The sequence below is a fragment of the Pleurodeles waltl genome, chromosome 7 (genome assembly GCF_031143425.1).
Source record: "Pleurodeles waltl isolate 20211129_DDA chromosome 7, aPleWal1.hap1.20221129, whole genome shotgun sequence".
Classification (NCBI taxonomy): domain Eukaryota; kingdom Metazoa; phylum Chordata; class Amphibia; order Caudata; family Salamandridae; genus Pleurodeles; species Pleurodeles waltl.
In genome coordinates this window covers 1,368,878,742-1,368,906,044 of record NC_090446.1, presented here as the reverse complement: position 1 = coordinate 1,368,906,044, position 27,303 = coordinate 1,368,878,742, and the positions used below count along the sequence as shown (strand labels likewise).

Here is a 27,303-nt window from a genome sequence, read left to right as displayed (position 1 = left end):
AACACAAACAATTGAGAGCTAGAAATACATTTTGTTAAGCAGAGGAGAGAGCTCTCCCATCTTCAGGTAACACACATATACACGAGTGTTAAACAGATGTGAAAGCTCTCCCTTCTTAAGATACGGGACATACACACGAGTGCTAGGAATACATTTTGTTAAGCAGAGGTGAAAGCTCTCCGGCCCAATATAACACACACATATATGAGTGCAAAAAATGCATTTGTTAATCAGAGGAGAAAGCTCTCCATTCTTCAGATAACACACACATACATGAGTGCTAGGAATGAATTTTGTTAAACAGATGTGAAAGCTCTGCCTTCTTGAGATACCACACATACAAATGAGTGCTAGGAATGCACCTGGCCACGTCGTGTGCAGGGTGACAAAGAGGGAACAGCACCCTAGTGTTGCTCGGCTGCTAGGACGATAGCTGTAAAAAAAAACGGTAAACTTCGCACTTGTATAGTGCACTACTCACCCGTTAGGGTCTCAAGGCGCTGTACGCATACCGCTGTGGAACCCCTCCTGGCTTTTCCCCGTGAGGCACCCACTCCTGGACAGCCCCAGGGTGAAGCCAGGCATCCAAGCGCTGTAAGGGCCGTTGTGGAGATTAAGCAAGCTACTGCCCAGAGTGACAGAGTGGGACCCATTAATTAGATTAGGCACCGAGGCGAGAATTATCTGGTCCAAGGGAATTGAGCCCAAGACCCGCCAAGGTGGGGAATTGAACCCTGGTCCCGGGCCAGATCTCTGCATCAGGGCCTGCCGCTCTAACCATTGTGCCACACTTCTCCACAGAGCACAGAGGGCCACCGTAGGTGGAGAGGTTTGGCCACCCCTCTGTTTATTGCCCTGGGCATTGGGGGAAGGAGGATTATAGTCAAGAGGTCTCATTAGGGGCCATCTCTACATGGGTACTGGCAACAGGCATGCAAGCAGAATCCCTCCTTTCCCTAATCACAAATACACAAAGCCATACTATTTTAAACAGCAGTTTAGGCATTCCTTTTGGAGTAGCGGCCCACAAACAGGGAAGGGGGGCTATCAGTATATGACCAACAACTCATGGATGCTATACAACACTAGGGCCTGCACTTGGGGTACCTCTTACAAATTCACTCATAACTGCTCCAAGGGAGCCGGATGGCACCCAGAAACAAATTGCAGCAACGGAAGTAAGACCGATAAACCAAGGGGTGCCATCGCCAGTGCGAAGCAGCCCTATTTGTCCTGAGTCGCAACACTCTATGATAGCACCATATCCTTTAGCACCTTGGCCTAATATTCTTAGAGGCTACCCTAGATCAGCAGAGTGAGAACTATTGTTCCAAGGTTTTAGTGAAGGCTTTAGGATTCTATATTCTGGACCTGCTGTTACAAGGCAGGCCAATAACTTACGCTCAGCCATGGAAGCACAAGGGGTGGTTGGAAGAAATTGGAGGAGTGTCATCTGGGGAAGGTGGCTGGGCTTTTCGTCCAGCCACCCATTCCACATTTCATTCTGTCTCCTCTGCGTATTGTGCCCAAGAAAAAGCAAGGCAAGTACAGGATGATTCACCATCACTCTACCACAAGGGGTTGTCGGTGAATGACTACCTGGAGGATGGAACGTGCTCGGGTTGTTATGCTTCTTTTGATGAGGCTGTCGATCTGGTTTGAGCAGCAGGCAAAGGTGCTCTTATGGCGAAGGCTGTTATTTAGTCCGCGTTCAGATAGTTTTCACATTCTAGGAATGCAGTGGGACAGCCAGTATTTCTACGACAAATGCATGCCCCTGGGCTGTGCTGTACCATGTTCCCTGTTGGAAACACTGGCATGCTTCCTGGAGTGGGCACTGAGGCAAAGTAACCCCCCAGGGAGTTTGTTGCACTACCTAGATGACTTCCTCTTTATCGGTAAGGCAGAATCCAGTGAGTGCAACAAAACCCTCCTTGCATTTCAGCGCCTTAGTCAGTAATTAGGGGTGCCCTTAGGACGAGGGAAGACTCAGGGACCAAATAAGTGCTTGACATTCCTGGGCATTAAAAGTGATTCCACTGAAAGGATTTGCAGATTGCTGAAAGATAAGGTTAATGCTCTTCAATTCGACATTCTGCAGGTTCTGAGTAGGGACAAAGTGACACTAGCCACGATTCAGAGCCTGCTGGGCAGGCTAAACTTTGCAGCTATGATTGTACCAGCGGGTAGAATCTTTCCCAGACGGCTAGCTAGGGCAATAGTGAAGGTTACGAAAGCCCATCCCTTGGTGCGTCTCGGGGCAGGACTGAAAGATGAACTTTGCATGTGGCTGTCCTTTCTGAAGGAGTTCAATGGTGCGCTTTTGTGGCACACCCCGTGGTGCAGAAGTCAGCAGCTCCAGCTCTTCACAGATGCATCAGGGAGAGAGGGTTTTGATGCCATTCTGGGCCTGGAGTGGTGTGCTGCAAAATGGCCCAATGGATGGACTTACAAAAACACATCACTGTTCTGGAAATGCTCCCAATTGTTTTGTCACTCCATCTCTGGCCGCAACTGCTAGCTAACAGAAGGATTACATTCTGGTCAGACAATATGGCTGTAGTACATGCCATTAACTGCCAGTCCGGGAGTTGCCTGGTATTGGTGGGGCTGTTGAGGGAGTTGTTAAAAGGTTGTCTGTTGAGAAATGTGGAAATTTGCTTGTGCCATGTACAAGGGATGAAGACTGTAGCCTCTGACGCGCTTTCTCATTTTCAGTGGGCAAAATTCTGGGCGTTTTACCCCCAGGCAATGGAAGAGATGACCTCCTTGAATGCGGAATGGTAGCGCATTTTACAGTGGAACAAAAAATAGTAGCCTTAGGGGAGTTGTCATTTGACCCTAGGACCTGAGCCAGATACCAGGCGTGTTACAGCATGTTTATGTCAGTGACCCATTCCCTGGGAGCAGGGGAGGACCGTCTTCCTGCCAGAAAAGTACAGCAATTTGTGCTTTAGGCAAAAGACAATAGGAAATCACATGCATGGGTTTAAAGACACCTGGTGGCAATCGCCCATTTTACAAAGCTGAAAGGGGAGTGCAGGTTTCCCCACTAAGGGCAGCACTGAAGGGATGGGCTAGGAATGAGGTAAAGACACCAGACCAGAGGGCACCCATTGATTTGAACACGCTAAGGGGGTTGGTAGGAGCACTTATGGTCATCTGTAGCACACATATGCGGAGCTGTTATTCTCTACCTCTTTTTTATTAGCCTTTGTTGGGGTTTTCAGGACTTCTAAGCTAGTGGCAAAAGCAAAGAGCGACACAGCATATAGGGCACTAAGGTTTGGGGACCTCAAGATGGGTTATGACGTGGCCAAATGGACAGTGAGGCATTTGAAAACAAACCAGAATGGGAAAGGCGCAGCAGTCAGTTTGACCAGATTGGGGACCCTAAGTGTTGCCTGACAGAGCTGTATGGGAGGTATAAGGCATGCCATCCCAAACAACCAGGATAATTACTGCATCACCAGGATGGCCAGCCTCTCATCCAATTTCAATACAGTTGTGTGAGGTGGGTGCTTGCAGAGGCGGGATACCATGGACAGAGATGGTCAATGTATTCCTTTAGAATTGGGGCTGCCACCACTGCTTTTGAGGAGGGTTTGCCAGCAGGGGCGATTATGCGGATTAGAAGGTGGCAGTCAGACAGATACAAACTGTATGTTCGGACCAGAGGCTGGGAAGAGTTGCCATTGCAACCTCCCCAGTTGCAGAGTACACAGTGATTTGTGGGGACACGAGGGTGGCAGTGGGTCCTCCAAAAATTACTGTGTAGCAACAGTTTGCATATGTTATCAATGTCGTCTCTGACCGAGTAAGTGGGGGCAGGGGTTTGTGTTACAGAGAAGTGTCATGTTGGAGAATATTTGACTACAGTGCCAAACATTGTTTAAGCCTTGTTAATAGTACTGGAAGCTAATGAATCGAATGTGATCACAGATGTCAATAAAGCGTGTAGTAATACTTACCTTTTTGTTTTATTTAGGATGGGTCACTCCTCTGTGTTCAGAGCGGAACACCGGGCCAGAGAGAGGAGTTGGAACCAAAGTTTCAGTAACATCGAAGTCTCCTGGATGGGAACCCCAGGAGTGAGATGGGCCATGCTGGAACCTAGGTTTTGCCAGCTTGTGGGGAAGATGGGGATTAAGTCTGACATTCTGTTAATCCATCGGGGGGAAATGATCGAACCTCCTCTGGGAGGGGCCCCCTTAATAGGAATGGGAGGAGAGCACAGATGGGGGTCCTCGGTTATTGTGAAGTGCCATACACAAGGCTTGGCGGAGTTATAGGCCAATTCTAACACTTTAAAACAATAATAAGGCCTCTAGAGAGTGGATTTTGGAGCCAATAAGCAATTCCACAGGTCACTGGGAGTCTTTTCGGTGGGGCCTGGGATGACGCTACTTAATCCCTCAAGGAACAGTTGGAATTGTGAGTAACTGTAGAGACTGGCTGGGGTCTTGCTCTGACTTGTCCGGAGCATGACACAAAAGTAAAGAGGAGGGTGGCAACCCACTGTAAACGAATGAGCTGTAAAGAATCTATACGCGGTGGTGCTGAAAACACCAACAGGACAGCTCTAGCTTTCTCAGGATGATTGTCGACCGTTCAAGGAACGACAACTGGATCGCCTGTAAGCTAACCCACCCTGTGTAATCAATAAACCTGTGACATATTTTTATCCACAAACAGTGTCACTGGCATTTATTATGTTGCATGCATTGTATTGTGGTAATTTCAAGTTTCAAGCGGCTGGAATACAGACCATAGGTGCTTCCACTGGTTGTATCCTTTGGAGTTAGTGTGACTATAAGGGGCAACCCCCCTCCGTTATCTTCCAGACCAGAGGCTACCCGCCTTTTCTCGCAGGGCCTCCCCCCCAAAAAAAAATTCAGGTAGGCCTGACATTTATTTATTTAACTTGAGCACTTTTCATATTATTGAGCATGCTTTCATGCTCCTTGTCCTATAGGGATCCCCGACCCTGACGAATGCCCCAGACCTTCCAGCTCCTAGTGCGGGCAGAAACATGTTGGTCCCTTACTTTTAGACTCCTTGAGTCATCATTCTTAACAGAGTCCTTACCCTGGTTTTTATTCTTACCTATAAACACCTATATTAAATAATCTCCAAACGAAACAGGTGATTTGTAAGGTAATTTTATAATTATTCACCAATTCTTTATCTGGATCCCTTGTACTATCCAGCTAGATCTAATTTCAGCACTCCCTCAGCATTTCTTTTAACAATGAGGTTGAGTCCGCCCAGGTAGTATCATCTAACCTGGGTGGGGCTAGGTGGTCAAATGATGAAGCATGACAGTATAATGTGTGTGAGACCACCTAGTCCGTAAAGGGAACACTCTCAAAGGCATAGCCACTTCCCACACCCATTCCCTACCTGGAGAATACGCGCCCAACTAGCGCTTCCTGAAAAGGGCCTAATAGTCCAGTTTCCTCCAGTTACACCCCACACCTTTTGTGTATTTACGATTTTCTAGCCAAAACGGGAGCATGTGTGGGGTTCAGTTACTCCTGAAACTCTCCTCTTGTGTTTCAATTTCAAGGTCCTCACATCCTCAAAGAGCTAGGGGTAGCAATGCTATGCATTTTGTTAAGCAGAGTAGAAAGCTACTGTTCCTCAGAGCACACACACATATGGGTCCTAAGAATATATTTTGTTAAGCAGAGTAGACAAGCTATTGCTCCTGAGATACCACACATACACATGGGTGCTAGAAATACATTTTGTCAAGCAGCATAGAAAGCAATTGCTCCTCAGATTACACACAGGTGCTACAAATACATTTTGTTGAGGGGTGCAGAAATGTCTCAGTCCCTTGATCTCCTTATAGTTACCCAATATGCATGCAGCCTGATACCTGCCTCATTTTCAACGATCAGATGACTAATCCCAACTGGGTGACACTACATAAAAATACACAAATAAAATAAAGGCAATCCAAGAGGCACTGAAGAGGGCACACAGGATCAAAATCGCTGAATGCATTCTTTATAATCACATAATAAGTTAGCCTGCCGTTCTAATGAAATAGTCAAGACTGCACAACAGACAACCAATCACTCCCATTGTTACAACTCTGTTGTCTAATTTCTAGTGGGCGCTGTAAGTGGACTCTCGGTAGCCTGGGAATCACCTTTGACACTTATCTAGAGTCCCTTGCTGACTCCTGTTTGTTTCTCTTTTCGCCATGGTATACTTGTGTAGTACTACATTTCCTTCCTGGAACTGAAAATCGCATAATGCACAGCCTGGTAGTCAGGAAAGCCTGGATTCTGTTTCCCATTGTTTTTTATGGGATAAGTCCAGTTGCTCCTTTTCACTGGATCCTCTCCTCCAGGACCTGCAAGTGTCTGAAACTACACACACCTGAGACCTCTTGTGTGCAGCCAAGCTTGGAACTGCTTATAAGCAGCCATTTCCTTAAGATCCTTCATCGGGCATTGGAGTTCGATTCCTTTGTGTTACAGACCCTTTATCGGTTGGAGTTCAAGTCTTGTTCCTGTTCTGTTCCAGTTTGAACCTGTTTCCTGTTTCTCTGCCCTGCTCCTGATTGTTCCAGCCAGAGTCTGCTCCCTATCTCTTACCCTTGTACCTGTTTCTTCCAGAGCCTGCTCCCTGTTTCTCTATCCTGCTCCTGCCTTGTTTCAGCCTGAACCTGCTCTCTGTTTCCCAGTCCTGTTATCTGCGTATTCCTACTCCCTGTATTCCAGCCCTGTCCTTGCTTGTTCCAGCCAGAGCCTGCTCTCTGTTTCCCAGTCCTGTCTCTGTTTGTCCCAGCCAGAAGTTTGCACCCTGTTTTCCAGTCCTAGTCCTGCCTTTGCTTCAGCCTGAGCCTGTCCCCAGTTCCTGCCTCTGCCTCTTAGTTTGTTCCTTTTGTTTCCGTTTCCTCTGGGTATTTGTGTCTGGTAAGTGTTCTATCAGTCTTCACCAGTGTATAAGTGTCCTCCTTATACTGGGGTTGGCTCCTGGTTTCCAGGAGGCAATTCCAGCCCCCATCCTTGTCAAGTGTTATACGTTGTCTTTCGTGCCTAACAGTGACAGTGTGCTATTGCTGTTTTTACAGGAATCACCACTGTGTTTAAAGCTGGACCCACGAGAACGTGTCTTGTGTATGTAAGTACTATCCTAGTTTGTGCTCTAGGTTCCAGAGACAGAATCACTTCTGTTGCCTCCTTTCTATGGGGCTGGCAGGGTGACTATCAGGAAGAGCAAACTGCACAGAGGCATTGACATTCCCTGTCACTGTGGGAGTTTCTGCGCCCTACTCTGTGTACAACCCCAGCGTGTTTGTCCACTAGTAATCTGTTTCCTGTTTGTTCACACAAGGGTTGCTCTGCTTTTACTTTCTTGTTTCCTGTGCCTGTCTGTAGCTGTCCTTTCCGTGTATGCCTTAGCTGCTCTTCTGCCCCAGTATACTACCTCTTTAGGATATTCGGTGACCTCAAGGGATGTCCCAACCAGACTCCTGATCAGACCCGCCCGAAACCGTGACACCCATGCACACTTCTTTTGCAACTGCTTCAGGCTGCCTTGCATTAGCACAATATACCACAAATTCTGCCTTTTTAAAACTATATACTGTGCTACCCTACCGGTCAAAGACTCTTCCATTTAGTGTGGAATTAAGAAATACTTTCTTTATTTTATTTTTGCTGTCTCATATATTGTGAGCTTGGTCCAAGGACATTGCAGAGCTTTACATGAGAACCAGACGTTACACATTGGGAGAATAGGTGATTTGCCCAGAATCAAATGATGTCGGGCCGGTATTTGACCCTTGTTACCCACATGCAAATTCGGCAGCTCTAGCCACTAGACCACATCTCCTCCCATACCTCTCTAGATATCATATCTTCTACTGCAGTTTTATATCCTGTTAATATTGCAATCAGTGGCATGCATCTTCAAAATACCAAAGCTTCAACTGGATTTTTTGTGTTTTTAATCTGTCTGGAAACTGCAAGCTTAACTCACCAGCATGACCCGGCTCACCTACACTAAGAACATCTGAATACTTGACATCATTGTCTTATATGTTATTACTCTACTATTTGTCTTCTCAACAGGAAAACAATAATATAAAGCCTCACAGTTTGTGATTATTCTAGCTCTTTTTCGGGTGGATTGCATCTCTACAGAACAATTGGCAATTTGTACTTTACATCTTTCTCAGTTCTTCTTGCTGATATCCATAAACATTTTTGAAATCTAACATAAGTTAATATGTAGGCGTGTTGCCAAATTAGTGTTAAGAGCAGTGAGTACAAATACTTTACACAGATAATCAACTGTCTTTATAGCCAGCCATAAGGCCTCTTCTATATGAATTTGACTTACTAAATGTTTCACCAACTGCTTCCTTACTTTGAAAAAAATGCCTTAAAAATACTTCCAAAATACCAACAAAAACACTAAAAATGTCTTCTCATTTTTCAATACCCCCCTAACAGTCAACATAAGTTAAAAATATAGCAACTATAACAACAAATAGCATATTACACTTTGCACATCAGCGTATGTATATACACATATATATGTCACTGAAGAAAACAAAGGTTACAGGGACGTTATAGTTATGTTTACGTTTTACACACATATAACCATACAAATTGAGAAGTTATAGTTATACTTATAACTATTCTTATATTAAAAAACTATAACCTGTGGCCCAAAGTTATTTTACGGCATGAGTTATAGTTTCTTCAGATAAGTATAACTGCTGATTTTCTATGGTTTTGTGTGTGTAAAACGTAAACCTAACCATAAAGTCCTGTGTAACCTTTGGATTTTCCAGTAAATTTCTATATTTTTTTTTACGTAAAGTCATATGTAACTACCATACATTAATACAAGCACTGACGTGAAGGCCTGCAGCTAACGCCCCCACAGGCACCCAACCCCACGCCGTGCACGGCCAGAGGCAGTGTGTGGTGGGGTTTGGTGTGTGAGCGGGTGTATTTTTTTATTTATTGTGCTTTGGATCCTCAGATCCATTGCAAAGTTACACGGGGCCGCAGTGGATCCGTGAATCCTGACTTAGGACAAAGAAAAAAATCCATCTGTCCTATGGGGTCATAATATCTGTATCCTGACCCCTTATGTCACTTATCACTTTTGTCCCCCACCAACGCCGGCCGATCAAGAAACAAAATGGCGGCTGCAACTTTTCTCTCAGGTTGCAGCCAGCTGATCAGGTCCTTGCTTTAGGCTCCAGATCTGCACATCGCCTGCAGGTGGAACTGCGTAGGATACATGTCCATAGATAAATGTCTTTTTCCTTTAATAACCCCAGAAAAGCTGAACACATTTACACCAAAGTACAAAAAATACTCTTTCTGGACCAAAATCGAGCTTTCTGCCAAATCTGTTGGAATTCCGTCTAGCGGTTTGGGCTATAGTAATGTCTAAAATACCTATGGGAAATTGCATGAGAAAAACAAGGAAATTAGTTTTGGGACCCCCCCTTTTCCTCACCCCCGCTTGACGAATTACCCCGAAACTTTAAAGACAGCAGCTGCAGTGAGTGACAAACTAGTTATGATAATTTTGTGAAGATTCGTCAAATGGCGCCAAAGTTATTCGCAAAACAAAAAAAACTTTGTCTATATACAGGGAGTGCAGAATTATTAGGCAAATGAGTATTTTGACCACATCATCCTCTTTATGCATGTTGTCTTACTCCAAGCTGTATAGGCTCGAAAGCCTACTACCAATTAAGCATATTAGGTGATGTGCATCTCTGTAATGAGAAGGGGTGTGGTCTAATGACATCAACACCCTATATCAGGTGTGCATAATTATTAGGCAACTTCCTTTCCTTTGGCAAAATGGGTCAAAAGAAGGACTTGACAGGCTCAGAAAAGTCAAAAATAGTGAGATATCTTGCAGAGGGATGCAGCACTCTTAAAATTGCAAAGCTTCTGAAGCGTGATCATCGAACAATCAAGCGTTTCATTCAAAATAGTCAACAGGGTCACAAGAAGCGTGTGGAAAAACCAAGGCGCAAAATAACTGCCCATGAACTGAGAAAAGTCAAGCGTGCAGCTGCCACGATGCCACTTGCCACCAGTTTGGCCATATTTCAGAGCTGCAACATCACTGGAGTGCCCAAAAGCACAAGGTGTGCAATACTCAGAGACATGGCCAAGGTAAGAAAGGCTGAAAGACGACCACCACTGAACAAGACACACAAGCTGAAACGTCAAGACTGGGCCAAGAAATATCTCAAGACTGATTTTCTAAGGTTTTATGGACTGATGAAATGAGAGTGAGTCTTGATGGGCCAGATGGATGGGCCCGTGGCTGGATTGGTAAAGGGCAGAGAGCTCCAGTCCGACTCAGACGCCAGCAAGGTGGAGGTGGAGTACTGGTTTGGGCTGGTATCATCAAAGATGAGCTTGTGGGGCCTTTTCGGGTTGAGGATGGAGTCAAGCTCAACTCCCAGTCCTACTGCCATTTCCTGGTAGACACCTTCTTCAAGCAGTGGTACAGGAAGAAGTCTGCATCCTTCAAGAAAAACATGATTTTCATGCAGGACAATGCTCCATCACACGCGTCCAAGTACTCCACAGCGTGGCTGGCAAGAAAGGGTATAAAAGAAGGAAATCTAATGACATGGCCTCCTTGTTCACCTGATCTGAACCCCATTGAGAACCTGTGGTCCATCATCAAATATGAGATTTACAAGGAGGGAAAACAGTACACCTCTCTGAACAGTGTCTGGGAGGCTGTGGTTGCTGCTGCACGCAATGTTGATGGTGAACAGATCAAAACACTGACAGAATCCATGGATGGCAGGCTTTTGAGTGTCCTTGCAAAGAAAGGTGGCTATATTGGTCACTGATTTGTTTTTGTTTTGTTTTTGAATGTCAGAAATGTATATTTGTGAATGTTGAGATGTTATATTGGTTTCACTGGTAATAATAAATAATTGAAATGGGTATATATATTTTTTTTGTTAAGTTGCCTAATAATTATGCACAGTAATAGTCACCTGCACACACAGATATCCCCCTAACATAGCTAAAACTAAAAACTACTTCCAAAAATATTCAGCTTTGATATTAATGAGTTTTTTGGGTTCATTGAGAACATGGTTGTTGTTCAATAATAAAATTAATCCTCAAAAATACAACTTGCATAATAATTCTGCACTCCCTGTATATATATATATATTTATACACACACACATCTATATATATATATATATATATATATATATATATATATATACAAACACACTTAAACTCACATATATAAATACATAAATATATAAATACATTGTTACCCGAGTAATATAGTAAGACCGACTGTCGTAGGAAATGTTTTATTTTTATTTTCTGTGGGTTCCATTTTTTTGCCCTTCCCCTAATCCCTCTACAGCAAAAAGGGCAGCTAATGAGTGGGTAATGATTATGAAGAGATCTATGATATTACTTTTCTTAACCATGAAATTCTGGGAAATCGATGTCCATGTATTCAAAGGTGCCTGCCAGAAAAGAACTGCTGTTTTTGGGTGGGTGAATGGGGTGGGGGGGGGGGGGGGGAAACGTTAGGGGAGTGTTAGAAATTGGGTTACTGGTTGACTGGGGTGTGAGCCCTGGTCAAGCAACCACACTCCAAGTCAGGTTAAGTCACAAACTCACACTAAATTAACCTTTGCTCACCCTCTTGTAACTTGGCACAGAGCAGTGAAGCTTAACTGAAGGAGCAATGTACAAACCAAACAAAAAGTACCACAGCTGGTTAGAGCAATATTACTTAATTGAATAAATACAAGATAAAAATGAGCAAAATCCAATAAGTAGAACTTGAAATATGAATTTTTAAAGAATAAACTGTAAAATACCACTAAGAAACGAGAAGTGCCAACTGGGGGTACCTGTTTGTGCTGGACCAGGACAAAGTTAAAAGTTCAGGCCAACCGCGATGGAGAGCGGGCCAGCTACAGGGACCCTTTTGGGCCTGTTGAATCAAAGTACCTTAATCCTGGTTGTGTCAATGTTGAAGATGCGGAAAGCAGGCTGAAGCGATCAGTCGGTGTCGATCCCTGCAGTGCCGGCGATGCATGAATCCTTCCCATGCAGTAGTGAAGATGTGTCAAGCAACAGCAGCAGTTCAAGATGCGGCACTTCCGAAGGTGATGCACTGAGGTCGATCCCTGCTGGACAGGTGATGCGTTGTCTCAAATCCACGCAATGGGGATAGTGCGCCGGTTCCGATCTATGCAACTGGGGCGATGTGTGCTGGTTCCGATATGCACAGCAGCAGTAATGCGTTGTTCCAGCTGCAGCAAACCCCTTAAGCCCACTTTTAAGGGTTCAGGACTGGGGTGACACTGCTTGATAGGACAGACTCACAGATGGCAGAGTGCAGGTGTAAAAGTAGGTCGCTTGGAAGTCTTATGTCCCTGAGACTTCACTCATGAGACCAGTCAGATGGCCCTGGGAGTCAGTCTGGGTTAGAGAGATGAAAGTGCAGTCCTTCTCACTCCCAAGCACGAGGGCAGCAGGTCAGCACAGCAAAGCAGGAGTCCAGCAGAGCAGCAGTCCTTGTAGCAGCACAGCAGTCGTTCTTCCTGGCAGAGTATCCACAGGTCTAAAAGTGTACGGAGTTGGTGGTGTCAGAGTTTCAGTACTTATACCCATTGTGCCTTTGAATGGGGGGATTTCAAAGCGATACCTTTGAAGTGCACAGAGTCCTTGCCCTTCCTGGACTAGCTCCAGATTCACTGCAGGGGGTATGCAGCCCTTTGCGTGTGGACAGGACACAGCCTATGCAAGTGTGAATGGGGCTGTGTTCAGCTCCTCCCTCCAACCCTGCACAGGAAGGCCCATCAGGACACAAATGGCCCATCAATTCAGACCTAAGTTTACTTTGTGTGTAGCAGTCTTAGGGAGATACACAAAGCCCACGAGTCCCCCACCCCAGACATGTGATCAGAGACAGACAGCAGGCACCAAATGGCTAAGGCAATAAAATGCCAAATGTCTAACTGTGGCTTTTTCAGAATTGCAAATTAAAATCCAAGTTGTGTTTTTAAATTGTCATTCCAGAGACACCAAACTCACAAAACGTATCTGTTCCAGACTGTGAAATACACTTATAAGATGTAAAAAGGTAATCCCAATGTTACCCTATGGCAGAGATAGGCTTTGCAGCAGTGAAAAATGAATTTAAGAGTTTCCACTACTGGGACATATAAAACTAAAATATACATGTCCTACCTTTTAAATACATCACACCCTACCCTTGGGGCTGCTTAGGTCCTACCTTAGGGGTGACATATGTATTAAAATTGAAGGTTTGGGCCTGGCTAAAGGTTTTTTGCCACGTTGATATTGCAGCTCAAAACTGCACACATGGGCTCTGCAGTGGCAGGCCTGAGTCATGTTTAAAAGGATATTACGTGGGTGGCCCAATGAGTGCTGAAAGTCCACTAGTAGCATTTAATTTACAGGCCCTGGGCACATGTAGTACATTTTAGTAGGGAATTATAAGTGAATTAAATATGCCAATTGGGAATAAGCCAATGATACCACGTTTTAGGGAAAGAGCACAAGTACTTTATTGCCGGTTAGCAGTGGTAAAGTGTGCAGAATCCTAAGGCCAGCAAAAATGAAGTCGGCAAAACAAGAGGTTTGAAGGTACAAAATCAGGGTGAAACCACGCCAAGGATGCCAGGTCGAATAGGGAGGGTTTGGTATAGCAAATCAAATAGGTGCCACCTACATACTTAGTACCATGTATCATGTTAGTCTTGTCAATAACCGAGCTCTAATTTTGATTCCATTCTCTGCTTAGCCAAGTTTAAGAAGCCATGGAATGTTAAGGTGTTACTGGTGGGTGGGTTGGCTGCTAGTGAGAGTGGGTTGAGCAGAATTGGTGTGCCATTCTACTATCAAACAAGTAACTGTCTCCTTTTCTACACAAACTGGTCTGAACTCATGTTCAAGTAAGAGATGTCTTTGTTTTACAACATATGGACCATGAATTAAAGTATGTACAGTGCCCAGCTACCAGGATTCTTAATCAGTAATGCTTTCCCATACTAAATACCACACTGATCCTCTGGTGTCTGGATACCACGCCGATCCTTTGGTCAGTGTTGAATCCCAGCACTGTACAATGCCTCTCCAATGCAACTCAACAGTCAGTGAATATTTGTAAATGTATCATGCACTCAACTGGGTTTGTGGTCATACTGCAAAAGAAAGTACTTCTGAAGTCCCCAACAACTGCTGAGAGTCAAACACAAGATCAAACTTACCTGGTAGAAATCCAAGGCTGGCAGAGGGAACTGCTCGCTGGGTATCAACACTACCGCATTGCCACGCACGATTGCTGGTGCAAAGAGGCTGACAAAGCTGAGGAGTGGGCTTTCATCTGGGCAGGCAATGCCAATCACACCCATTGGCTCACGGATCTGCACAGTTGCACCATACAAAAGAGTCTCCTAGATTAAACAGAGATAACACAAACATGCTGTCTCAAAACATTTCCTGTGTAGAAATAACCCAAAAATCCCAGAGAAAGCTTCACAGTTTTCATTATGGCAATAACATGTGCAAAGTAACCCAAAAATGTCAGGAGAAAGAGGATATATTCTCAGATTGAACCAGAAATGGCAGTATGTCACCCACCCCAATCATACAACCTTCCTTCTACATTTTTACTATGTTCGGGCTTTGCCATTTTACTCTACTTTACATGCTGAGGGCTCCATTGTACTGGGTTACTGAGCTGCTGAAAAGGAGTGTCCTTTCTATCTCTGTGGCCTCATCTTGGCTTTTGTGTTAGATAGAATGGACATACTCACCTGCACGGTTCCTCCATACTTGTCGCAGTAGGCCCCCCAGTAGAAGAGGCGCTGGATGCTGAGGTCCACCTCCTGCAAGGCCGCCTGTACAGTGACGCCAGTGAGGGAGCTTAGCCGTTCTGCCATTTCTGTCCTTCGCAGCTCCAGGTTCTCAGCCATGTAATAAACTATTTGGGCACGGTTGTGGGCAGCCCGCTTGCCCCAGCTGAAAAGAAAACACAAAATTATTCAGAGACTGCAGCTGGCTGGCTGTAAATGCTCCAAAACTTGTCTTTGGTAGCAGAAAATATATATACTATACATGTTTTTGACGGTTTGAAAAATAATACTGGAGATGGAATGAGCAAAGAAAATCTATTTTGAAATGCTGGCAGAATAGTTCAGTGAGCTTCTGTGCCTTACGTGTATGCTTAACTTGCAGGTCGAAGCATAAATCCAGATGCTGACCAGGTCTCTCATCCTCCTGAGTGACTAGAAATGCAGTCTGAGCTTAATATTACAGCATTTTCGCCTACTGCCAAATACTATAGCAATTGCTACATGTTTTCTACCAGGCTTATATGCCCTAGTTGCTGGAGAGGGTCTATTACAGTCCTCGTTGGTGCCCCCCAATGGAAGACACCACTATACAAATGTTGATAATATAAGATATGACGTATTTCTCGTGTTCCAGTTCCCAAGCTATCCAAGCTAGTGGAGACTAGGGGGGCCACTGAAAGAAGCTAACTTTTTTTAAAAACCTAACAAAAAGCGTACCAAAGTTAAAGGTAGACTGATTAGATGCTCCAAGAATTAAAATGGATTTCACTTGGCAACAACAGATTAATGCATGCTTTCGGGCTTTCAGTAATGATGTGTATATGAGTTAGAAAAGGGGATTGTTGCTAGATATAGAGTGGGTGTGATTGAGGGCTCATGGTGCTCTGACGGTACCCAATGGAACTAATGCCTCACAGCTAACCTCCAAGATCTGGGAGTCAGTTTTACTCTCAAATTTTAATCCTGATGTTCAGGGTCAGGATTACAGGGTACAGAAAACACACAAAAGGGAATGCGAGAAAAGCTGGCAATTTGTCTAACCACTGGCAATCACTCAGGGGAGCATACCATCCCATAATTCTATTGCCCCCATGCCATCTCAGTTTGGTCTCAGCCGTATGCAAATCAGTCTTGACCATGCTTCTGTATGGCTTGGCCCTCCCTCAACCACAACATAATCAACGAGGACCGGTTTGACCCTAGTTATGGGCTCACAAGCCAGGTAAGTTTGTTCCAGTGACGCAGTGAGCATAGGACCCGTGTATGGGCAAACCCATGCTACTTATTGTGGTACATAAAACACACAAAAGGTGAAGGAAGGAATGCTTGCAATTTGTCTAACCACTGGCAATCACTTGGGGTAGCATCCAACCCATCATAGATTTGCTCACCATGCCAGGATTACAAGGCGTCAAGGGGAACATGAGTCTGAGGTGACTGTGAGAGCTGGATGGACTTTTTGGTGGTACAAAATATTTAAACTGCTGAAGTTCAGAAAGGGAAGGTCACTGGAGCTGGATTCATATGGTGATGCAATAAGAGCATATAGGACAGGAAAACTTATGGTCTTTAATGGTAGACAGATAAATAAAATACACCATATAAGCTACTAAGGTTACTCTCTACACCGGTGGCTTGGTGTAATACTAGTTATGCACATAAGTGTGATCCAGGGACTTCCTTTTAAATATATGTACTCAAACTAATTTGAACAAGAAAACCCACATGGGAGGCAACTTTTCCTGTCTTCCACCAAAGTAGCCCAAATCATTCATAACAGGAACAGTTAACTAAAAAAAACAACTCAGAAGTGTGTTCTAAAAGTAAAAAAACAGAAAGCAGGAAATAAAAGGGAACAATTTATTTATTTTATAAAGCGTCACCCCAGCAGAAGAGGTGTCAATGTGCTGTACAACAAAATAAGAAGGGGGCTGGATCAACCCCTTCCATAGAGCCAAGTACCCAATAGAGGCAGTAGGAGAAAAGATAATGACAACGGCTCAAAACAGCTTCAAGACGCAGTAAGGAACAACTACACTTAACAAAATACACACAGCAGGCTTTGTAGCTGCGGGTAGAGGGAGGGACTAACAAGGGAAATGGTCTAAAATAAAATTGCTCCCCAGGGGAGAGACACGTGCCCCTAAGGGGTCGCTCCCCAGCTGTAAAAAAAAAACAAAAAAAAAAACATCCCTGGTGTCTAGTGGTTTCTGCCCCCCTGTGTGGGATCATTGCACCGGCACAGATTTCCTACCACCCAATGTTCCCCTCAGTCTCCCGATAAAATTGATACTTCACTTGTATAGGTGGGCCAAGGGCCTGTGACAGGGAAGAGCCAAAATCATGAAAATGAGGGGGACCCAAAGCAGGTCCAAAAGGGCAGTTTAAAAAAAAACATTTTTAGGCTGACAAGTGGAGCAGACTTTTATCGATATAGATGCAACACTGCTGGGTGGTAGGAATTTTGTGGATTCCTGCAGATTCCAGAAAGTTCCATCACAAAAATGTGGGAAAAATGTGTGATTTCAAGCAAAGTTGGAGGTTTGCAGAGCATTATGGGTAAGAAAATGGTGCGGGGTGCATGACTCCACAGATGTTTAGCTTTCAGATATGTTTAGGTCTTGTAGATTTTTCTACACAGTAGCGCCCCAAAGTTCAAAAAGTGCAGCCCTCAGCATTCTAAGTGGGACGATTTTGAGAGTTAGACAAGCTCTCATGGCCCAAATGTAAAACCAAAACACAAAATAACCAAATTACCTCTTGCTTGCCGTGGGATAAGATGTTTCAGTGTGCAGGGGGAGAGCTAAAAGACTGTTACCCCTACAGTTGGGGTGGGAGCATAACCATGCTCATACTGGTTGGCAGCCACCACCCCACAATTTTTTTAATTTTTTGTAATCCCTGGCATCTAGTAGGCTTTCTGCCCCCCCACCCCCCCACCCGGTAGTGGATCGGGGGTAATTGCCCCATCTGCCCAGCGGTGGGCAGAACAATTTTGTTCCCATTTATTTGGGGTGGAGGTATGGCCATACCCCACTCTCCTTTTTTAAAACAAAATCTTCTCTGGTGTCCGGTGGGCTTTCTGCCTCCCTTGGGAGCAGATGAGCCTTACAAAAATAGGCTGATCTGCCCCCAAGGGGGGCAGGAATGGACTAAAATAAATTTGCCCTCCAAGGGAGTGACCCTTGACTAAGTGGTCGCTCCCCTTGCGTGAAATTGACGCAAAAAAAATTGCCTAAGAGACAAGTGCCTAAGCTCCCCAGCTGTTAAAAAAAAAAAGAAAAAAAAAACCCTGGTGTGTAGTGGTTTCTGTCCCCCTTGGGGGCAGGTCAGCCTAATTAAAATAGGCCGATCTGCCTCCAAGGGGGGCAGAAATGTCCTAAAATAAAATTGCCCCCCAGGGGAGAGGCATGTGCCCCGAAGAGGTCGCTCCCCGGCTGTAAAAACAAATAAAAAATCCCTGGTGTCTAGTGGTTTCTGCCCCCCTCGGGGGCAGGTCAGCCTAATTAAAATAGGAGGATCTGCCTCCAAGGGGGGCAGAAATGGTCTAGAATAAATTTGCGCCCAAGGGGAGCGACCCTTGCCTAAGGGGTCGCTCCCGTTATAAATATAAACAACAACAAAAAAATCCCTGATGTCTAATGGCTTCTACCCCTCTCCCCCCTGGGGCAGATCGGTCTAATTAATATAGGCCGATCTGCCCCCCGGGGGGGGGCAGAAAAGGCCTAATAAAATAATTGACCTCCAGGTAGCGACACTTGCCTAAGGGGTTGCTCCTCTTATGAAGGTAAACAAGAAAAAAAACACATCCCTGGTGTCTAATGGCATCTGACCCCTCCTCCCCCACCTAAGGGGTCACTCCCCTTATGAATGAAAGTCTTTCCTTCCCTTTTCATGCCTCCCTGACCTCCCCTACCCCTGTACCGAGGAGAAACAAATCTGTTTCTCCTCTGTTGCGCTGGATGCATGGATTCCAGTGTGATGGGAGACGATCTCTGATGAGGTCAGCGCGCGATTGCACGCTGATGTCATCAGACGTCATTGGGGGAGGTAGGGGTGGAAGGGGAAGCGATTACCCTTCCATCCCTGCCCTGGGGGTGTGGGTGGGAGGCTCGCTCCCCCCATGAGCTGGGTGCAGGACGAGCTGATCTCGTCCTAGGCACACGGCGACCGTCGTCGAGGGCGAGACCAGCTCATCCATGGCACCCAAGGGGTTAAACAATGTGTATTATAGGATCATGTACCATGTATAACTGATGATGACTGGGGACTATTCACTGGGAAGTTCTGTTTGTCAGTTGATAGTGTTCACACATCTTATAATATGATTCTCGTTAATGTTTCTCTTATTTCAAGAATTCTACATATTCATATGACTGTATTTTTAATAATAAATAACTTTTTAGGAGCGTATGTGCAGTTATGATTTCAATTGTAGGACTAATTTAAAAAATACATATATATATATATATATATATATATATATATCTCTCTCAATGAGTGACTTTAAGCAGAACGGAGCCAAGAGTGTACTTGAAGATAAGGGGCAGAAGTAAAGTACGATACAAAGACAAAGGAAATAGGGCATCAAGGTGGAATCCTAGAACCAAGAGGAGGTTAAGGAGGGGTTTAAAGGAGAATAAGCAGACTGGTATCAAAGGAGATTAACTCAGTTCATAAAGTGCGTTTTTGGTCCTTTGCGAAATCGGGAAGTCTTCACACTCTCTCAGATCAACTGGTTGTGAATTCCAAATGGCATGAACTTCACCAGAAAAAGACAGTGTGGCTTCGCAGTAGTGGTTTGTTTTGTATTCCATTCCACGCCTACCAATACTCGAGTTCATGAGGCCACCAGAGGTTTTCAAAAGACACAAAAGTAATTAATGTATTAGGAATGGCTTGTAAACGATGCACGCCAATTTAAAATACATTGGGCCTGATTACAACTTTGGAGGAAGGTGTTAATCCGTCCCAAATGTGACAGATATACCACCAGCCGTATTACAAGTCCATTATATCCTATGGAACTCGTAATACGGCTGGTGGTATATCAGTCACATTTGGGACGGATTAACACCTCCTCCAAAGTTGTAATCAGGCCCTTTGTTCCTTCCAGAGGAAGCCAGTGAAGATTGTGTAGTACAGGCATATGTGATCATACCTTTTGGGTCTAGATATTGTCCTGGCCGCTAAATTAAGAATGCCTTTGGTGGGTGTTAATGCTGAAGCTGGCATGCCTGCGAGAGTGGACTCACCATAGCCAAGACAAATTAGGAAAATAATTGTGCAGCCGTACTCAAGTCCTCCTGAAAAACAATCATGGGTTTATGCTTTTTAGGAAGTGGATGGAGGCTTCTGCAGCTATTGAGGAACTTGTGAGACAGATGGGTCTTGGTACACAATCCCAATGAATAAACCACATCTAGTGGAGTAGATGAGAAACAAATGTTGACCCCAGACAGCCAGTCCACTTTAATTTTAAGTGCCTGGGGATGTATATTGAAGATCACTTTTATTTTGTAAGGATTATTTAAGGAAGTTCACTCACATCCAGCTGTGGAATTGTGATAGACATTTTTCATATTATTAATGTGCTGTGGTGAAGATATGTTTAGATACTGTTGGATATCACCTGCTCCCTCCATCAATGTACAACAATGAATGGCATGGGCGTATTAATAAATCCAGGAAGGATCCTACATGACAGGGATGGGGTCAGAGGTTGGTTGGTTTTGTGGAAGAGTGCAGTCAGGGATTATTTCACTATAGCTGGTACTGTTGCCATCACGTTCAGCATTAAGGCAATACTGCTGCTGTTGCATTTAGTACTGCACCCGTGCATGACATGCTGCTGCCGTCACATTTAGCCATGCCTACTTACAGGTAGTGTTGCTACTGTCACATTTAGTCCTGTTATGTTTCGAGTACTGGTGGTACAATCGCGTTTAGCCTTCCCTCGCTATAGCAATCCACCCCTACAGACAGTAATGTTTCTGTCACATTTAGCACTGCGCTCAGTCCAGGTAGTAAAGCTTTAGTCACAGTCATCACCACCTCTCTATGGAAAGGACCACCACTGTCAAATGTAATACTTTTTATGGATTTTATTGTATTTTCCTTCTTTGGTAAGTATTTTACTGGTTTTCCAACAGTACAGCATACTTGTACAATCAATCAACGAAGACAAAAACAGTGTCCCCTTGAGGTCACAGGCCAGGACTACTCTAGTCATCACTCACCCAGCCGTTCCAAATCTTGTCAAACTTTTTAGAGAATCCTCTCCCCTCATAAACCACCTTTTACAACATGTAACAAACGTTTTTCTCTCTTTCCCAATCCTTCACCACCAGCATCACTGAAGGGCCCCATTTGTGTGCCACTTCCCTCTTATCCAGAAGAAGCCTAGATTGAATAGTAGCCATTGATAGCAGGTTGCATCAGAGTTACTCCATGTCCCCAACAATACTAGTTAAGTCCCTGGATCTACCTGAACATCAGTAGCGCATTCATATGGTTCACTCCCTCCCAGTATTCCAGGGCAATCAACAGTCCCACAGTGTATGGATAAACGTACCCTTCTGCCTGCACCCTCTCAAGCATTTCTCATCTGGTACTCTACACAGTGTATGCAGGAATACCCTGGTATAGTATTCCCGATGTAAGATTTTGAGATATATCAGCCTGGATGGAGCCTTAATCACTAACACTGTCAGGAATTATAGTACATCTCCCAAGGCCTCAACCGCCAGGTCTCCTACGTCCCTCTGCCATCTAACCCTTAGAGGTTCCTAGTCCTCCTGCGTATTTCTCATCAGGCTCTGATATGTGAGAGAGATTGCTTTTGTAAGCATTGGTCCATCCAGCAGCCTGTACTCCAGAGGTGAGGTCTGGTGAGATCCTTGCTCTCAACGCATATTGCAACTGGAGGTACTTAAACGCATCTTATATTCAACCCTAAAATGGTCAAATGGTACCACCGCATTTGCATCCCACACATCCGCCAATGTACTGATCCCAATCATGTCACATTTTCGAAAGCCACAAAGATTCAACACCTCTTTCAGTTGTGTGCCGTGCCACAGTGGGTCCTTGGTGTGAGGCAACTGTGCCATCCCACTTTTCTGTTGATCCTATGCCAAATTGCAAAAAACGTTTTCATCGCTGGGGGTGCTGCCCCATGCACTTTTCCACCATAGAGAACATGCAAGCATTCATTCCCCCCTCCTCCATCTCTCTATCCATACAAAAAGCTGGATCCTCTACCTGCGCATATGCCCAGCCATTGACCTCACTTATGTTTGCTGCTTCATAGTAGCGCTTAACATTAGGTAGTGCTATACCTCCTTCATAGATGGAGCGCTGAAGAGTGGATAGCGCTATCCTCTGGGCACTTTCTCAGCAGTACAGCAATTGCCTTAAAGAACCCTTTGGGCATGTGAAACAGGGTGTTCTGCAATATATGTATAAAACTAGGCAAGGCCACCATTTTAAACAGTGCCGCTCTACCCATCAAGGATAAAGGCAGAGCCCACCAGTGCCCAACATCTGTCTCCAGCCTCCAAAGCAGTGGTGCGAGATTATCCACATAGTGAGAGTCTTCATCCCTAGATATCCATAACCCCAGCTATTTAAAATGCCTCCTTTCAATCCCGAGAGGCATGGGGAGGCTTCCTTTCGCTCTCCATGTACCCACTGGGAAGAGCAAGGACTTCCCAAGTTGATTTGCAGTTCTGAATACTTCCCGTAAATCGCAAAGATTTCACCCACCTTTTCCAGAGTCCTAACATGGTCACACATATACAGTAACATGTCATCAGCGTAGAGTGAAATCTGATCTTTCAATGGGGGCGGGGTGGTTCCTTCTCCAACCCTAAATCTGTGCATCAATTCGCACCCACTCAGCTAGCGGTTTCAGCGCTGAGGCCACCAGCACTGGTGATATAGGGCAGCCCTGCTGTGTTCCACTCTGAATCTGTAAGTCCGGAGGGAGGACCCTATTCACCTTAAGCCACTCTCAAGATTTTGTGTATAGCAAATGGACCCAGGCCAGAAATTTTACCCCGAACTCTAGCTTTTCCAGAACAGCAAATGGATAGGACAACTCTACTTAGTCAAATGCTTTATGGGCATCGAGGGAGGCCTCCACCAGCGGCACCGTAACCCATTAAAACGCCGCAATATTGTTCTGCAGTCTCCTAAGATAGAGTCTAGTAGATCTCTGGGGTATAAAATCATTGTGGTCTGGGTGTGGCAAGTCCGGAATTACCCACCTCAATCTATTTACTAAAGTCTTCGCTAGAATTTTCACCTCAACATTTAGGGCTATAGGAGTCCCATCTGTCTGGGGATTTCCCTGGTTTTAGGAGAGGAACCACTTTTACCAGCCTCATGTCTCGTGGGAGTTCACTCTTCTCATGTGCCTCTAAATACATCTTTTGTAGTGAGAGAATAATTTCAGCGTACAATCTTCTCAAGAGCTTCACCGGGAGTAAATTCGGCCCTGGGGCTTTGCCTGTCTGCAACTATGTAAGTGCTTCTTCTTCCAGCTCCATTGTCTTCACTCTCTCCAGGGGCAATGCCTGACAAATTCTCTTCTCTCCCAATCCTGACTCATTGAAGTCCCTGGGTAGAAATCCTGCAGGTAGCCTGCTATAAGCCCCACTAGGTTTTCACTGCCTCATCCCCTGTCCACAGTCAGGCCCAATAACTCTTTAATGTGCGATCTCTCCATCTCTCTCTCGCTGCTAGCCATGCCAAGTGCTTGCTCGTCTTATCGCCTACTTCATATATCTGTCTCTGACGAAGTAATTACACTTGTCTCAGTTCATTCGTTGCCACTGCTTGATATTCCTTCTGTTTCCCTACTAACTGGAGACACAGCTCTTCAATCAGGATCTGGGCATGACTATCCTCTAAAATGTGGATCCCTCCATTTCCAAACATTCCTGCCCCATCTTCCGTTTATCTCTTACATCTGAGATTATTTCCCCTGATTGCGAAGCTGTACTGCTCGCTTCGCTCTCCGTAAAGTAGAAATCGGTGACCCTAGCAAGTCTCTACACTTCCGCTGGGGAAGTCAGCTGCCAGGTCGCTGTACACCACTCACTGCACCTCTCTTGAGCGCAGGGTGCTCAAAGTGACTTCCAGTGGGGAAAAATCTGATTTCCTTGCACCTTGAAGGCTGCCTCTATCAGTCTGGGGACGGTCAAGGTGAGTGCAAAGAGATGGTCAATAACGGAATGAGTATTATGGGTCCCCAAATAAATCAAATCATTAACGTTTATAAAGCGCGCTACTCACCCGTGCGGGTCTCAAGGCGCTAGGGGAAAGGGGGGGGCTACTGCTGCTCGAAAAGCCAGGTTTTTATGAGTCTCTGGAATGCGGAGTGGTCCTGAGGCTGGTGGGGAGGGAGTTCCAGGTCTTGGCTGCCAGGAAGGAGAAAGACCTCCCACCCGCCGTGGAGCGGCGGATGCGAGGGACGGCAGCGAGCGCGAGGCCAGAGGAACGGAGGAGGCGGGTGGGGACGTAGAAGCTGAGGCGTCGGTTGAGGTATTCCGGTCCCTTGTCGTGGAGGGCTTTGTGTGCGTGGGTGAGAAGTCAAAAGGTGATCCTTTGCTGACTGGGAGCCAATGCAGGTGTCTCAGGTGTGCGTAGATGTGGCTGTTGCGGGGTACGTCGAGGATGAGGCGGGCCGAGGCGTTCTGAATGCGTTGCAGGCGATTTTGGAGTTTGGCGGTGGTCCCAGCGTAGAGGGTGTTGCCGTAGTCCAGGCAGCTCGTGACGAGGGCGTGGCTCACGGTTTTTCTAGTGTCGGCGGGGATCCAGCGGAAGATCTTGCGGAGCATGCGGAGGGTGAGGAAGCAGGCGGAGGACATGGCGTTGACTTGCTTGGTCATGGTGAGAAGGGGGTCCAAGATGAAGCCGAGGTTGCGGGCGTGGTCTGTGGGGGTCGGTGCGGTGCTGAGGGCCGTGTGCCACCAGGAGTCGTCCCAGGCGGACGGGGTGTTGCCGAGGATGAGGACTTCCGTTTTGTCAGAGTTCAGCTTTAGGCGGCTGAGCCTCATCCAATCTGCGACGTCCTTCATACCCTCTTGTAGGTTGGTCTTGGCGCTGGCGGGGTCCTTGGTGAGGGAGAGTATAAGTTGGGTGTCGTCGGCGTAGGAGGTGATGATGATGTCGTGCTTGCGTACGATGTTGGCGAGGGGGCTCATGTAGACATTGAAGAGTGTCGGGCTGAGCCTTGAGGTACGCCGCAGATGATCTCGGTGGGGTCTGAGCGGAACGGTGGGAGGTAAACTCTTTGGGAACGGTTTGAGAGGAAGGAGGCGATACAGTCCAGGGCCTGGCCTTGGATCCCGGTGGAGCGGAGGCGGGTGATTAGGGTGCGGTGACAAACGGTGTCGAAGGCAGCCGAGAGGTCGAGGAGGATGAGGGCGACTGTTTCACCGTTGTTCATCATGGTTCTGATGTCGTCTGTGACTGAGATGAGGGCGGTTTCCGTGCTGTGGTTGGTTCGGAATCCGGTTTGTGAAGGGTCGAGCAGGTTGTTGTTTTCCAGGAAGGTGGTCAGCTGTTTGTTGACGGTCTTCTCTATTACCTTGGCTGGGAAAGGCAGGAGAGAGATGGGGCGGAAGTTTTTCAGGTCGCTCGGGTCAGCCGTAGGTTTCTTTAGGAGGGCGTTGACTTTGGCGTGTTTCCAGCATTCGGGGAAGGTAGCAGAAGAAAAAGAAGAGTTGATGACGGCCTGGAGGTGCGGGCGATGATGTGAGGGCAGGGGTCCGAAGGGGCGCCAGAGTGGATAGAGTTCATGATGGATTTGGTTTCTTCAGTGTTGATGTGGGTCCAGTTGTTGAGGGTGGAGGCCGGGGGTGCGGGTTCGGTGATATTTGGTTGGGTCTGGTGTCCGAAGCTGTCGTGGAGGTCGCTGATCTTGCGATGGAAGAAGGTGGCGAGGGATTCGCACAAATCCTGTGAGGGCGTGACGGCGTTGGCGTTGGAGAACTCCTTGACGATGCTAAAAAGTTCTCTGCTGTTGTGGCTGTTTTTGTCCAGTCTGTCGGTGAAAAAGTTCCTTTTGGCAGCGCGGATCAGGTGGTGGTGTTCGCGGGTCCATGTGTGCGCTTGGGGTGGGCTTGGAAGCAGGTGTTGGAGCGCCCAGGGTTGAGGGCGTGGAGGGTGGTGGGGTCGTAACAGGTCAGCGGGGTAGGGGAGGGCTGGGGACCAGGGGTCGTGGCGCTGGGCGAGGGCCAGGCGCAGATGGGCGCAGACGGGCTTGCCTCTGGTGCGCCCGCTGCGCGGACGCGCAGCGGGCACCATAAGAGGGAGGAGGGGGGGGGAGAGGGGTCAGCTGGGGGCAAATGGGAGCTGGGGGGCGGGGGCGTGCAGGAGGTCGCGGCGGGAAAGCGGGAGGGAGGGGGGGACAGGTAGAGTGAGAAGAGCTGGGGGAGGGCGGTTTAAGGGTGGAGGGGGGTGAGTGTTAGAGTTTTAGGAGAATAGGGAGATAGATAGGAGTAGGGTTGAAAAGATAGGGGAGGGGGGTGGTAGAGGTGGGTGAGGGTGAGAGGTAGAGTGAGAGGATAGGGAGATAGGTAACAGAGGGGGTGTCGGGACGGGGGGAGAGATAGGGAAATAGATAGATGGAGAGATAGGTGGAGAGATAGAAAAATAGGTAGATAGGAGGAGGGGGTGAGTGAGGGAGTTAGGTGGAGAGATAGGTAGAGGAGTGAGTGAGGCAGGTAGCGAAAGGGTAGATGTGGGTGATAGTGAGAGATAGGTGGAGAGATAGAGGGGGGTGACGCAGGAGCAGGAGGGCAGAGACAGGGGCGGGAAGAGACAGGAGTCGGAGAGGACCGAAGAACAGAAGAAGACCGGAAGAACAGAAGAGAAGAACACAGAAGGTCCGGAAGAACACAGAAGAACCGAAGAGAAGAACACAGAAGAACAGAAGAGGACCGGAAGAACCGAAGAGAAGAACACAGAAGAACAGAAGAACCGAAGAGAAGAACACAGAAGAACCGAAGAGGAGAACACAGAAGAACAGAAGAATCGAAGAGGAGAACACAGAAGAACAGAAGAACACAGAAGAACCGAAGAGGAGAACACAGAAGAACAGAAGAACACAGAAGAACCGAAGAGGAGAACACAGAAGAACAGAAGAACACAGAAGAACCGAAGAGAAGGACACAGAAGAACAGAAGAACACAGAAGAACAGAAGAGGAGAACACAGAAGAACACAGAAGAACAGAAGAGGAGAACACAGAAGAACACAGAGGAAGATGCGGGGGACGAAGAAGCAGAAGAGCAGACGAACAGCAGATCAACAAAGAAGATACAGAAGACGAAGAGCAGAAGGCAGAACACCACAGAGAAAGATGAGGAAGAAGAGAGGCGAGAGGAGAGGCTGAGGAGCGCACAGAAG

At 46.3% G+C, this 27,303-nt stretch overlaps 1 protein-coding gene across 1 annotated transcript in view; it reads right to left on the bottom strand.

Annotated features, from left to right (window-relative positions):
* The window catches only part of ALDH16A1 (aldehyde dehydrogenase 16 family member A1), a 483,909-nt gene that overhangs the window by 193,986 nt on the left and 262,620 nt on the right, over window positions 1–27,303 (bottom strand). Inside the window, exons 14-15 of the mRNA XM_069200818.1 lie at window positions 14,846–15,050; window positions 14,297–14,482 (exon numbers count right to left, since the gene is read on the bottom strand). Of these exons, the coding sequence (XP_069056919.1) occupies window positions 14,297–14,482; window positions 14,846–15,050 (391 nt within the window). The remainder of the gene's footprint in view (window positions 1–14,296; window positions 14,483–14,845; window positions 15,051–27,303) is intronic.